Source organism: Malaclemys terrapin, chromosome 18, assembly GCF_027887155.1.
Source record: "Malaclemys terrapin pileata isolate rMalTer1 chromosome 18, rMalTer1.hap1, whole genome shotgun sequence".
Lineage (NCBI taxonomy): Eukaryota > Metazoa > Chordata > Testudines > Emydidae > Malaclemys > Malaclemys terrapin.
The window spans coordinates 18,796,272-18,811,929 of NC_071522.1; the positions used below are offsets into that span (position 1 = coordinate 18,796,272).

Genomic DNA, 15,658 nt, shown 5'->3' on the forward strand with positions numbered 1-15,658 from the left:
GTATTGGGAGATTTAATGCATTTATGTCTGTGAAGCACTTTGAAGTTCTCGGGTGGAAGGCAGTACAGAAGGGCAGAGTATTGTAGCACCTCTCGTACACAAATGTTAGGTTTCAGAATAGCAGCCGTGTTAGTCTGTATCCGCAAAAAGAACAGGAGTACTTGTGACACCTTAGAGACTAACGAATTTATTAGAGTATAAGCTTTCGTGGGCTACAGCCCACTTTTTCTGTATGCATCCGAAGAAGTGGGCTGTAGCCCACGAAAGCTTATACTCTAATAAATTTGTTAGTCTCTAAGGTGCCACAAATACACAAATGTTAGACTTCTGATTGTCACTTAATGCAGCCAGCATCTACCATGAGGCAAGAATGCTTAGTATAAGTGTATGGAGGCTGCTTATTTCAAACCGAAAAGTGTAGTTGGGGATCTAGATATTGAGGCCTCTCTTGGAGTTAAAGTTTAGAGAAAACTATGGTCCTGTGAGTTTAAAAAGAGATTGATGAGGAGGCTTTTGGTCATTCCTTCCCTGTACTCATCCCCTTTTCAATCCAAGGGCCAACCTTTCTCTAGGAGCTTAAACAGTTCAGACTGTCTCAATTATTATAACCATTTCGAAGCATTAATATACCCAGCTTCTGCTAAGTCTACTGTAACAAGATTATATGACCCTTTTTCAGTCAGTTGCAGAATAACAGCGGCTACCATCTTAGACTAAAGTAAGACCCATTTTACTCTTTTTTTATTATTATTTTTTTAGTGTCACTCACATTCAATTAAAAAAAATTCTAGGCAGATCCTCTACAAAAAGTCATACATGAAAGCAAGTCCCATTAAACTTGAGGGAACGTCTCACGTGCTTATGTTTGTATAGTCAGACCCAGAGTGCTTACTCTATGGAGCTACTCACAGTAGTAAACTCTACACATGGTTGTAAGGGTTTGTAGGATCAGGCCCTTCGTTTTTTGTTCAGAATGCTATTGGGTACTGTTCCTCCTCTGGTGTTCCAGAGAGGGTTTGAAAAGTATTTTTGTTTACATTTATTTTGATGCCATTTTTACTTAGTCTTTTTTTTTTTTTCCCCATGATTTTTGTTTTCCTACAGTGTGGCTGACAAGCCTAAAAAGCAGCAGAAGAGCCAGGAAATGTGCCCCAAACTCTGCATTAGGTGTGGAACAAGTTTAAATGTCTCCTTTTGCCCTCATTGTGCTGAAGTGCCAGATTTACTCAGTGCTGAGGCTTCTGTTTTAGGCCGCAGGGCCACATGAACCTGTCTCAGCCAATTCCTAGTGGCTCAGTAGTTCAAAAAACCATTAGCCACTAAAGAGGGCATTAGAGTGAAACTGGTTTGGGTCACATGACTCATTAAACTGGATTGTGTTTGGAAGGTCTTCCCTCATGGGCTTTCTTGGATTCAAACACTAGTAACAATTCTAGCAACCAGTACTAGCACTGCCAGCAGGGAGATGTTTGTAGCACAATAAGGATTTTCCAACTGAGGCAGCACATCACATTGTCACAGAGGGGAGAAAATGTAACAAGCTACCAAAAAGTCCTAAATTTGGGGGGGTTGCAGAAAGTGCCAAAATACTGTAAAGAATTTTCCATAACAGTCACAACAAAAGTAGGTCACTAAATACAAAAGCTAACTCTTGTGGCTACCGAATGGCAGTAAAGATGGGGCAAACTAAATGGCCTGGGCTTTGCAAATTCTCTGAAATCTATATTTAAAAAAAATACAACTCCTCAAATGCTGTTTGAGTATATGGTGTATGATACACCTGCTCCCTACCGGTAGTGATTTATAATCTGGTTCCCATTAGCTTGACAGTCTTTCAAACCAGGTATTTGATCCCTTATGGTTGTACTTAGGGAAGTAGAATAAACACAGCGGAATAAAAACATTTCAGTTTTGCCTTTTGCCGTCCACGTAACATTAATGTGATATTTGCAGTGACCTCTAACTTTTCATACGTAGTATTGGGCATACTAAGAGATTGCTGGGAATACTAAGGGAATGTTGTTCAGTTACAAAGACAATTGAAAAGATTTAAAGAGGAACCACTGTAAATAGGTTACAGTGCTAATACTCATTCTGGAAGTTTCAACTAATTGGCAGTTTTAAAGATAAATAGAGGGTTTATTTCAAAACATCCCCACTCTGTACCAGGGTACAGATATACTCTGGAATGCAGATGAACCAAAACTGGCATTTAGTCTGATTTTTCAGAATTTCTGCTAATCAGGGTTTACCTGTACATGGACGGGTACAAAATGAAAAATGAATGTATTTTAAAACAATGTAGTTGAAAATCACTACTTCTTCTACTTACTTGCCAAAGTATGAGTTTAGGGTTCTGTATTTCCACAGTAAGAGCCAAGAAGGGGGACAACTTTAGGTAATATTGGGCTCCACACAAAGTAACATGCACACAGAGGCCATGTCCAACTTACTCGATGTTGGGTTCTCCCTCCCCAGCTTAGAGTTGCCAACTTTCTAATCACACAAAACCGAACAGGCGGGCCCCGCCCCTTCACTGCGGCCCCGCCCCCACTCGCTCCATCCCTCCTCCCTCTATCACTCACTCTTCCCCAGCCTCACTCACTTTCACTGGGCTGGGGCATGGGGTTGCAGTATGAGAGGGGTGTGGGCCCTGGGCTGGGGGTGCAGGCTCTGGGGGAGGCCCAAGGATGAGGGGTTTGGGGTGCAGGAGAGGGCTCCGGGCAGGGCCTGAGGGGTTCAAAGTACAGGAGGGGGTGTGGGCTCTGGGCTGGGGTGGTGGGCTCTGGGATGGGGCTGGGGATGAGGGGTTTGGGGTGCAGGAGGGGGGATAGGCTGGGGCAGGGGCTTGGGGTGCAGAGGGGTGAGAGCTCTGGCTGGGGGTGTGGGCTCTGGGATGGGGCCGAGGATGCAGGAGGGGATTCCGGGCTGGGGCAAGGGGTTGGGGTGTGGGAGAGGGTGTGGGATCCCAGCAGATCTTACCGCGGCTCCGAGGAAGCAGCCACCAGGTCCCTGAAGCCTCTAGGCACATGGGCAGCCAGGCGGCTCTGCACAGTGCACGCTGCCTTTGCACCCGCAGGCGCCGTCCCCTGCAGCTCCATTGGTCGTGGTTCCTGGCCAGTGGGAGCTGTGGAGCCGGCACTGGGGGACAGGGCAGCACATGGAGCCTCCCAGTCCCTGGCCGACCCAGCACCTAGGGGTCTCAGGGATCTGGTGGCTGCTTCTGGAGGCAATGTGGAGATAGGGCAGGTAGGGAGCCTGCCTTAGCCCCGGGCCCCACTGCACCACTGACTGGACTTTTAAGGGCCAACCAGAGCCGCCAGTGTCCATTTTTGACTGGGTAAAAACCAGACGCCTGGCAACCCTACCCCAGCTCTATATACCCATGACCACACCCTCCTCTGACTACCTCTTATTACAGCTCCCTCAAGCTTCTGTTGAATCCTTGCCCGTCTGCCCCTTCATTTGGATGCCTCAGGAGACACACACACACACACACACACACACACACACACACACACACACACACACACACACACACACACACACACACCTGCCCCAATAAATCAGTAAACTAAAAAAGGGAGCCAGTGCGAAATTTTCAAGGTGCTTAGGTCATATAGACCCAAGACTACCACTGGGTAACGTCCCTTACACCTAGAGTACGTGAAGGAAAATACTCTGTTGGGGGGCAGACACAGGACCCTGAGGCCAAGTCTTAGCAGGTAAAAAGCTTTTCCGATTACCTTTACAATATACAGGAGTTAAAATACTATCAGAAATCAGTGTTTGACTCAGATGACTGCAGGCTTCTCTTTTGTAGCAAAAGCTATCGCATATCCAGACCGTTTTGCTCAAGAAAAGCATTAAGTGAAGGTTGTTAGAAAACAAACTCTATGGCCTGGTTTCGAGTGCTGTGGACATTTTTTGTAGTTACTGCAAAGTTAAATCTTAAACATATAAATGGAACAATAACTATGTGTACATTCAAAGTATGTATGTTCCAAAATACATACAAATTGCCACCATGCGAGAGCATAGCATTTGAAACAGGGCTTAAGTACAGAATTCTTGAGAGCAAGTACTACATAAAAGTTACAAAAATACACTTTTACTACATTTCGTAAACTGTGCCTACCTGCAATTGCTAGGTTTACAATAGTAGTAAAAACACTATAAAATGGAAAGTATTTGCATGTGTCTGTGAATGTTGCTGAACAGGAGAGGTGTACAGTATTAGCGTTCGTTTCACTGATGGAATTGTCTGTATTATCTTAATGGAAGGAAGCAGTTATAGTACCTGCCCTCATAAAACCTAAGTAGCTGTAGTAATTTTGCTGGAGTTGAATGCTTAGTTAAAAGCTTGATTTACTTTTTAAAATCTTATTACTTTTTACTTTTGCACATTATGTCCATTATAAGGTCCTGATCCCAAAAGGTGTTGAGCTCCCCTGCTTGCCAGAATCAGACCCTAACAACTAAACTAAAACTAAGTAATTTCCAACTTTAATGGGGGAAGAGCTATTCTTCTTTCTTTTATTTCTGTTGGGTTTTCAGGCAAGTGTAAAGTAAGAATAATTGACAGTGATTATATATACACCAGAGCTCTGTTACTCCTTCAAAGAATTTGGTCCCCTTCCACCTTCTAGCCTTTCTTTTGCATTGTTTTCTTCTATCTTTTTAGTTTAGATTTGCCTCTTAGCTGAATGAATACATTTCAGTTTTGATTTCTTATTAGGTCAGCGTTTGTTTGGGGAGACAATCCTAGGGCTAACGCAAGGCTCGGTCTCAGACCTTCTGGCTCGCCCAAAGCCCTGGCACAAATTGAGTTTGAAGGGACGGGAGCCCTTTGTCCGCATGCAGCTGTGGCTAAATGATCCCAACAATGTGGAGAAATTGATGGATATGAAGCGAATGGAGAAAAAAGGTAATTTGCAGCAGATTGCTGATGCATATCTTTTTATTTCAAATGGACCTTTTTTAAAATTATCCATGAGTATTATATAGGTTATATTGATCCAGCATTATTGAAGGATATGGAAAGGGCTTCACAGCATCTTTCTGTTTGCCGAACTTGATGCTAGCTTTGCTTTTTTTATATATCTCCAGAAGAAAAAAAAAAAACATCCTGAATGCCCAGTGTCATGAAGCCATTTCTAGATTCACTATAGAATTAATTACTGCTGCCCTAATGCATCAGTGATAACTTGCCTTACCAAATGAGAACCGTGAGAATGGCAACTGGCTCAGGATATTCATTACTAGGACCACAACCAGTCCCAGACGTTGGGATGGAGGGAGTAAACAGTGATTCCTGAGGGAACTTCTTGCTGGTCTAACACTGGTGATCACCAGGAGGAAAGATAAATGTAGTGATTTAAAATGATTCTGAGATGCATTTGTATCATTTAATTTAGTATCCTTTGTGGTTCTGGTTTTGTTCAAGTGAGCTCCCCTCATCTGCTTAGATCAAAAACATTTATCTATTAGGTCTCTAAATTGTTATATACAATTTTATTGTGGAACATGTTCTGTGGATTTCAGATCCTTTTCTTTATTTTGAATCCATTGCTGAGAAATAGCAATTACAAAAATAGCCACTTTAGTACGATCACATGATTCTACAACACACAAGTTCCAGATGCTGACTTCTAGCAGCAGTTAGCTGAGTGCAGAATTGTGTACATTCCAGCTAGTTATCCTGGGTGATGATAGTGCACCTCTGCATTAAAGTGCTACTGTTGACTGATTTCACAGTAACACTAACATGTCATGAAGAATTTTTGTGGTTAGACTGAAAATTGCAGTTAAGGGGCTTACAGGAGAGCTAGTAGTCTCCTGTTGAAAGTGAATAAGAGAAACACATCCCTGCTACAGTAACTTCTGGTAGTACAGCACAATGCAATATCTCATCAGAAATTGCATGAGGTCTTCCACTGGGAGCAGAATCCTCTCAGGTTTCCCACTTAGCACTGTAAACTAAAGGGAGCCGAGATGGTTTCTGCTGCATTAGAAACAGAGCAAAAATAAATGGGCCAAATAGTTAGATTTGTAACATTCCTAAAAGATTATCTTGTACAACGTTGAATAAAACAAACAAACAAACAAAAATTAAAAAGTAACATTGACAGCCTCCTTTGGAAACGAGTTTCTAAACTGGATTTTGATCAAAGTCCGACACAATACATATGCTATAGGAAAGGTCCCTGAATAAAGATAAGGCTGTAAATTGTTTGAGGGCCTCAGCTGAGCTTCTGAACTGTGTAAGTGCTTTCCTGGTAGCAGAGCTCTGGGAGTGAATTCAGCCCTGTATTCACTCCAGAGTTCTCTCTTGCAGCTACGGGTCCTGTTGTTCAACCGTTTAAATTACCCTGGAGCCACATCAACAATGGAACTTTCCATTCAGATAGTGTCAGTGAAAGAACATTGCAATGGTTTCTTTTGCCAATGAAACATTACAACCAATTATTCCTCTCCCACATTTTATCAGAGGAATAAATTGATAGTTATGGTAAAGGTGAGATGAGCATACCCCCCCCCCCATCAGTTTGAAACTTATGCTATGAAAGCCCTATATAAACAGTTCAGCAGACTTCTAACATATGTTAAATCAACTTTTAGGAGGGGTCTTCAGACCCACCAAGATCAGACTCCTTCCCCCCACTTCCCTTACTTTGAATAATTAGCTTCTGCAGCATATGGCACACCACTGTGCATGCTGCTGGAAACATTGCACTCCGCAGTGAATAGTGCTGAAGCCTCCTGACAGGAGAAATGTTCATTTTCTATATTTCCCCATCATTTCATAAGCTTGTTCAGTACCAGGTAGGATAAGAATTCTATTTAAAAAGGGCTCTGTTTTACCCCGGTAGGCAGGCTCTAGTGCTGTTGGGGGGTGGGCTTGCCGTTTCCAGCTGAGTGCATGCTGGGGAGACTCGCCAAGGGAACATGGCAATGCTGGGGCTATAAAGACAGCAAGGAAAAAGGTGGTAAAATCCTGGAATAGAACTGGGCCCAACATCAAGGATCCAGGTCCAAACCTTCCCAAGGATTGGATTTAGGAAGTGATTTTGGTCATTATGAAGTATTGGTTAATGAAAAAATTCAAAACTATATCCAAAACCAAACTCCTCCAAAACTCAGGGATGTTTGTAACTTGCCTTTTGATTTGAGTCTCTCCTTATTTGAAAATGTGCTGAAATCTCCCCTGACCTTGTGTATATTCACCACATACACTTAGAATTAAGATTGTTTAAAATAATATTTGCAAATCATCTTTAAAGCATCTAGAGTGCTTCATGCAGCACTCATAGCTAGTAATCTGGTTCAGCGCACTGACTGATGCCATAATATGTGACCTTGAACCAGTGGAGCGATGGTCTGATAACCTCTTCTGGATGAAAAAATACCAGCTGGTGGATGTTAAGGGTTTTTTGCAGTGGGGCTCCCTGTAAGTCATCATTGTTTCTTTAGTCCTGTCTCATGAAAGATAGACTTAGCAGTTGTTGCTTCACAGTGACAGCATTGAGAGTGAGGGCAGGTCTGCACTTGGATGGAACACCTCCCAGGAAAGTCTAGTTCTCCAGGAAGTGGTGCTCATCCTCTTGAGTTTGGCCTGAGCTGTTGTCCCAGAATGAAGATTGAAAACTCTGTGTTGCTGGAGGTGCCATCTTTTGGTTGTGGGATAAGAGAATCTGACCACTCATTAAAGATCTTTTTGCATAAGAGGAGGGTGTTAAGCCCAGTGACCTGACCAAATTCTGGCAGCTTCAGATGGATATAGCACAAATTTTGTACATTTTTAATTAGATGTGCTCTTCTCCTTCGTGTCGTCTCCTAAATTTCTGTGTAGTGTTGCAGTGTTCTAATGAGCAGATACCATTCTTCACCCTTCTTTTGGCTGTTACAGTGGTGAATGAAGGGAGCCCTGTGTCTAGTTTGCGTATCAGTAGAAGTTTGTAAAACACTTTAATCTCAAAAGGCTCCAAAGACCGTTTATAAATGGTGTCCCTAGTCTCTGTTTGTCATAGGATGGAGATGGATGGCAGGAGAGAGATCACTTGATCATTGCCTGTTGGTCCACTCCCTCTGGGGCACCTGGCATTGGCCACTGTTGGTAGACAGGATACTGGGCTAGATGGACCTTTGGTCTGACCCGGTACAGCCGTTCTTATGTAAATGTAAGATAATATCATTTTCTTCATATTAATTGCCAGCATTACAAGTTGTAGCATTTAGCTGCACCTCAGGGTCTGCAGAGGTAGAGCCCCATATGTTGTTTACCACTAACTGTTTCCCATTTTCCCCACTGGTTGAAACATCCTATATAGCTTTGGTTGATTGGAATAACCTTTAAAAATAACTTTCTTATATAAACAATGTGGGTGAGGTAATATCTTTTATTGGATCAACTTCTGTTGGTGAGCGAGACGAGCTTCTGAGCCAGTCTCAGGTCCTGAAGAAGAGCTTTGTGTGGCTCGAAAACGTGTCTCTCTCACCACCAGAAGTTAGTCCAGTAAAAGATATTCCCTCGCCCATCTTGTCTCTCTACTATCCTAGGACTGACATGGCTACAACTACACTGCATATAACTTTCTTAAATGGGTGCAGGACTATATATGACACAGCAGAGTGATGGATCATGAGCTTCTTACACTCCTGTTCCATACCAGCGATCTTGCACAGTAGGCAATCCAACAGGCAAGACGTCATATTTGGGGAAAAATAAAATGTTGGCCATTCAGGTACCCAGGAAGGTTAAACAGTATGTTCAACATTCACTTTGATACTCCTGTGACTGTGTAACAGTCCCAGTAGATCCACCACCAGTGTAGAGGGCGAAATGACAAAGCAGAGCTGGACACTAAAGGCCCAGGCAGTCCTGCAGAGGAAAAGGGTACTCTATTAAAGCAGCTCCCTGGAACTATACGGAGGGTGAGCTCTATACCCAGAAAACTTGAGTTGTAGCTCAAGATGGCCTGTCCTTTTTTTATATATCATCTATGCATCCTATTCCAGACTTTGTTGCTGGCTCAGGTGACCCACTTCACAACCTTCCAAATCTCTATGGCATGAGTCTATGCTCCGAAAGATTGATAGATGTATATTTAAAAGGTATTTATCAGGCCACTGCAACACTGTATTGATCAAGTTCATCTGGAAGTGCTTTTTTCTCACTGCAAGGGAAAGGCCTCCTCGACAATGCTCTTGCATGACTCTGATCCCATCTCCCTCCACCCACTGCGAGTCAATCAAGGCCATGACATCATTAGCCAAATTTCTTTCCTCAATGAACTTAACAGGATGGTTCACCACCACCCCTCTCCCCGTGAGGATGAAGGCGCCTAATGGAATTGCTCAGATTCCCATCACTGACCTAACTGAGCTACCTGCACACAGCAGCAGTACCCATCAAATCGTATTGTAAAAGAATCTTGCTTAAAGGAAGGGGATGTAGGTTGTTTTTCTTTTTTATAATTTGTCTCCAGTGTATGCATCTAAGACAAGATCTGTAGGAATAAGCAGCAAACCTCTGAACTGTTCCTTAGGGCTGAGGCAAAATTTCAGGATTCCACAAGTTCCAAGCGCCATCTTGTGTTGGAACATGGTTGTGATTTCAGCTTTTATCAACTACTGTAGTTTAAATTTAATCCAGTAGGAAGCTTTAAATACCAAGAAACACAGAGTATTTCAGTTGCAGTGCAGCATAACTGTCCTAACAGAATGTGTATGTGAAAATGTCATACTCCTAAAATACTCAGACTTTTGTTGAGTAACATTAGAACTATGCACCACACTTAACTTAAGTCCATTATTTATCTTACATGTTCACCAATGGGGTGGAAAACTTAGAAAGGTTTATGGTCAGTTTGTGCTCTCTTCCCTGCCACCTCTGCCTTCTCTTGCGGTCTCTTTTCAGATCCACACCAGAATTCATTTCCTGCTCCTTCCTGCTCTGTCCTTCCCAGCATGCACCCCTCTCCCCCCAACCCCCCAAGCTCACAATTTGGGATCTTTGCATTTACTCTGCAGTTTTTGTATTTGGTGACTTTATGTTTACACGTTTCTGTATTTCTCTTTCAGCCTACATGAAACGACGGCACAGCTCAGTTAGTGATAGTCAACCTTGTGAGCCCTCTTCAGTTGGAATAGACTATAGCCAGGGAGCCAGCCCACAGCCACAGCATCAGCTAAAGAAACCACGAGTAGTGTTGGCACCAGAAGAGAAAGAAGCTCTAAAACGAGCATATCAGCAAAAGCCATACCCATCGCCAAAAACCATTGAGGAACTCGCTACACAACTCAACTTGAAAACCAGCACAGTGATCAACTGGTTCCACAATTACAGGTACAGTACATGTCCCACACAGCATCTCCAGTGAGCACAATATATACTCTAGCCCTAAAAGGCTGTTTATTTCTATCTGGTCTTAACTAGTGCTGGGCAGTGATACAGAAGGGACTGTCTCATTAGCAAGGAGTTTATAGTAATAATGATAGTGCAAACAGTATATGCCAGTTTTAAAATAATTCCTGGGGAATAAAAATAGAATCATAGAATACCAGGGTTGGAAGGGACCTCAGGAGGTCATCTAGTCTAACCCCTACTCAAAGCAGGACCAATCCCCAGACAGATTTTTGTCCCAGATCCCTAAATGGCCCCCTCAAGGATTGAACTCACAACCTTGGGTTTAGCAGGCCAATTCTCAAACCACTGAGCTATCCCTACCCCACATATTGACTTAAATAGTTCTTGTCTGTGTGAAATCCTGCATTTTGATTTGATATGTCTTGGGGTGGGACTTTAAACTAAAAGGGTTCACTGTTATGGATATTTATAATTCATATAGTAGTCTACCAGATAGTGTGTACACTACTGCCCTCTATTGGATGGAATCAGAACTATTCTTTTGTCATAGGTTAGCCTACAGTGCTGAAAATTAAAGGAGATTTTCCTTTAGCTCAAGGTATAGAGACCTGTGATTTGGGACCAGGACAATGTGTAGTGTCTCCATGAAGTTCCAAATGGCCATGGTGTGCAGCCTAGTGACAACCATGATGTCTGAATTGGCTGTAAATTTATTACACTATTATGATAAATCCTTGATGCCAAGAGTCATCCTGAAATGAAATGAGATTAGAGTCTCAGTTTAATCCTTTGTTCCCTTTAAAAAGAACCACAAATTGGTGCATTGAGTAGTTTCTGACCACTGAAGACTCAGTGCTTGAACAGCTTGACCACTGAGAAGTAGAAGGAGTTGGATAAACACACTCAGTTTTTGTCTGAAAGGAATTGATCAGGAATCCTCACCATCTTAACACATTTTTGTCCCAGAAATTGGCACTGATCAATATAACAGTTATAATTTGAGAGGTAGAAGAAAACATACAAGCCTGAATCCCTTGCTTTCTGAATCAACAGTCCCTGATTATCATAGGACAGTTTGAAAAACCTTAACAAACAATTCACATTTTAAAAGATTTCTCCCTCTGAGCTCCTCTCTGCCACTTCCGAGGCCATTGTGAACACAAAAAAGACTCCTTGTTAATAACAGAGCTAAGAAATAGAACATACAGTAGTAGGCAAAGGAAAATAACAAATATAGTCACCAGTAGGTGGTAACATTTCTACTCTGTCACATTGACTTGTACTTAAATGTAGTCAAATTTGATTTGTGTGCACTGCAAATACCGCATCTTAGTTTAAAGTTCTCCAAATACAGACATCTATTCCCTTTCTCACTTATAGCAATTATACACAAGTTGGAGTAATGCCTATGTAAATATGTTCCCTTCAGCCTGACAGCAAAATGTGCTGTTCTCACTTATACAGATGAATGAGAGTACACTGGTGACATGTGTTATCTTCCTCATTATCATGAGGTCTTCTGTTAGGCACATTGTGAGAAAGCACGACAAGTCATGATCGATCAGCACATTTAGCCACACCACGCTATACATTAATTCAGAATAGTCCTGCAGTTACAGACAAAATAAAATATGTACAAGTGAGGCAGCAACATAGTCTAATGGTTGGAACACAGGGCATGGAATCAGGAGTTCGGATTCTAGTCAGCACTACTGATTTGTTGTGTGACTGTGAGCAAGTCGTTTATGGCCTGATTGAAGTCGGTGGGATTTTTTGAGTGCTCAGCACCTCTGAAAATCAAGCCATGGTCTACTACTCTATGCCTCAGTTTCACCATCTGAAAAACAAGAATATTAACAAGGGTTTTGTGAACTGAGGTAATGTCTGTGAAGTGTTTTTAGAGCCTCAGCAGAAAGGTGCTCTGTGAATGTTAGATATCTTTATTATTTGTATTATTTATTAATATATACAAGATGGTACAAGAAATGTATTCATGGAATTGAAGAGGGTTCCCTTTCTAACTATAAGGAATCTTGAAAGATAAGAATGTGGTGTTTGTCGTATTTTAAAGGTATCAAGAGCCCATTTTCAAATTTAGCTTGCATTGTGGGTTTTATATCTCCCATACAACTGCTGTCTGACCCATTACAAGCCGTTGTGTACTGTTCCTCTTGAATTTGATACCTTTTTCATAATGTCTTGCTGTCATGGATTCGGGGTCTCAGGAATCGTGTTACTGCAATGCTTATCCTTCGGGTATATGGCTTATGCCACACATTCCACAAACTGTTGTTGCATTAGAATATGCCCTCACATCCATCTTTGTGTAAAGAATGTGTGTTGGCACGTGTATGTCACAGCAAGAGGCACTGTGGAAATACCTGAGAGAGAGAGAATTTCACTTTGAAATCTAAATATTCAGAAAAGATTTCATTGTATCCACAAACACATCTACACCTTTCTGTTTGTTTCCAGAGCTCAAGACTCGGCACATACACTCAGATGTATATTATTCTTATGTATTTATTTGCATTACAGAAGCTCCCAGAGGCCCCTTTTGAAATTGGGACCCCAATGTGTTAGATGCTGTAACAAATACATGTTAAGAGATGGTCCCTGCCTCAAATGACTTACATTCTAAATAGTGGGACAGACAAAGGGTGGAAGAAAGGAAGTAGTATTAAGCCCATTTTACACATGGGAAATTGAGGCACAGAGATTAAGTGACTTGTTCAAGGTCACCTAGCGAGCCTGTGGTAGAGGTAAGAATTAAACCCTGTTCTCTTGAATATCAGTCCAGTGCTATTAAATTATTAAACTCCATTCAACTTAATTTATAAAAGTTGCAGGAAACATCACTGTATTAAATGTCTATGTATGATACTGGAAATTGTGCAAAAACATGTATAGTGAACTCCAACACAATCCCCAGGATAGCCTCATATTTTGAATAACACTGAAGAATGTCTTCAGGGTGTGGTTAATGTAGTGGTCTTCATCTTCCACTGATTAGGCACTTTCTGTCCAGAATTTCCTAGCTGCTGCCACCAGTTCCTGTTTATTGTACAGACTTTGTCTCCTAGTTAATGTAGTGCTTGATTGACTTCCAGACCTAGTGTGTTGGGGATCAATTCCAGGGATTTGTACATCCATCAAACAAGCCCATACTAAATAGAACTGTGGCCAAATGTTCAATGAGCCTTCTGTGATTCACTTTCTTAAGTGGAACTGTGGTATTTTAAATGACATATTTCTTAGGTGGACAGACACGAAGTTATCCGTTTCCTTCTCCTGACTCAGTGAGCACCCCAGGAGCAGTGTGCTTTGGATCACTGCCTGTAAACGGAGATTTATAAGAAGTAAATAAAGCCTAGTAATAAACACAGAATGCATGGAAGTAATGTTAATAGCAAATTAATATTACTACCTATGGTCCCCAGTCTGGTGAATATTATTCTCTGAGGGGAATTTATAAACCCGTAATCCCTGAAAAAACCCGTGTCAGCAATTACTGCCAAAGTACTCTACTGTCTCTGAAGCAAGTCAATAATGTCATTAGCTTCAAACACAAAGCAGACATTCCAGCAGTGTTCTGTTGCTAGTCTGTGTTCTTCCCAGTGTACATTAGTTCCTGCAAGAAGTTTAAGGTTCTATTGAAAACTTGCCGCAAACATGAAGAGGGTTTTTCATCTGTGACTTGAAAGACAAGGCAGCGCTTCTTCATTAAAACCAGTGGTATTTTTGTTTTTGACAAAGTTTTCTCTAAATTGTTACTGTGTCTACACTATTCCTGCGCTGAGATTCTTTCTTCTTGTTATCTAGGAACACGGGGCATATCTTGCAGTAGAATGCACTGAGGTCATAAACAATTATATTAATCACAGTCGAATTACAATTATATAATTGATTTAGTTATCAAGGCTAAGTAAAACCCCAGGCCACACATCATTTCATTTCCCTGTGAGATCCAGGACATTGGGAAACTCCTTATGGGAAGCTCAAATAAAATGACATGTATATTGCTGGGTGATTTTTACACACTTCATGTTGTAGGAAGCACAAAGTTGAACATTAGGTGACTTTTACCCATATGTGGAGTGCATTAATTCCCGTGGAGTGCACTGCCTGTCATGTGGCTATTAATGTTCTGAAATGCAATTTATAAATAAAAAATAAGGTGGAAGTCACACTGGGCTCATAGACTGAAAACCAGTCAGAAAGCTGCTCTGTCCTAAAGTTGATTCAGAATTATATTCTTATTTTTGATCAGGGTTTCCTGTTTGTAGTAATACTTTTTTCTGTTTTTTGTTTAATTTTAGGCAAGTCGTGGCTAATTTTTAGGAGTAGAAATCAGAATGTTATTGGTGTTGATAAATTGTTTCCCCTCTAATTATATATTAAAAAAAAAAAAATCCCTTCCGAATTCCTGTGCCCTCAGAGCAGAGAGGAATCTTTAGGTTCTTCAGGCACCCTCTGAAACGTCATGCTCTCAGCAGTGAGATTCCAGTGAGAATGGGAGATCTTTAGGAGCTCGTCTCTTGATCCCCTTTATAATCCATGTACAATCCTGCAAAAATGGTAAATGTCAGTATGTATGTAACTTGGATTGAGGTTCTCCTAAAGCAACAAGTATTGTTTTAACTAAACTAGAAGATCTATTTATGATTTAACACTCTGTCATTCTAGAACAGTTCTGTTATCTGCACGAAAATTAAATTTACCCTGTTTGCATAGAGTGTGAGGTAATTATTGAACTGAACAGTCAGAAGGAATCAGATTTACAACAATTATATATGCAGTGTTGTAGCCGTGTTGGTTCCAGGATATTAGCAAGACAAAGTGAGTGAGGTAATATCTTTTATTGGACCGACTTCTCTTTAAATCTCTTAAATTTTGGCATATTGAGTATTATCCAAAGTAAAAATGGGGTGCAAATCAAAACCCAGACCCAGACATCCCCTTTCTCTTCCTGCTGGACTTTGAGAGAGTTTCTATAGGGATATGGACTTTGTAAATTGGGCCTAATACAAAGTGCTGTTTAAAAGCAGGTATATGACATATCACAGTAAAGTATTAAAGAAGAGCCTTGACTGCATTTAACGTTCTTTCATGTTTCTTCAGCTCATCCTTTGAATATGTAAACACTTCTAAGGATTCAGATTTGGCACTTCTGTCCACAGGCCAAGGAAAAAGCTTGTTGTGAATGTATTTTCATTTTCTTTGTCAGTTCCTCGAGAAAGCATACATTATTATGAATGGCCAGCACCAAACTTATCATTCTGTTTTCAT

The 15,658-nt window shown here is 41.4% G+C and overlaps 1 protein-coding gene across 3 annotated transcripts in view; it reads left to right on the plus strand.

Moving 5' to 3' along the window:
* CUX1 (cut like homeobox 1) overlaps window positions 1-15,658 on the plus strand; it is a 380,489-nt gene that overhangs the window by 301,921 nt on the left and 62,910 nt on the right. The window contains exons 22-24 of one of the 3 annotated variants that reach the window (XM_054008636.1): window positions 1,105-1,167; window positions 4,739-4,927; window positions 10,084-10,348. The exons of 1 other annotated variant lie outside the window; for it this stretch is intronic. In XM_054008636.1, coding sequence (XP_053864611.1) covers window positions 1,105-1,167; window positions 4,739-4,927; window positions 10,084-10,348 — 517 coding nt within the window. The remainder of the gene's footprint in view (window positions 1-1,104; window positions 1,168-4,738; window positions 4,928-10,083; window positions 10,349-15,658) is intronic. One more of the 3 variants, XM_054008637.1, reaches the window with a different exon arrangement.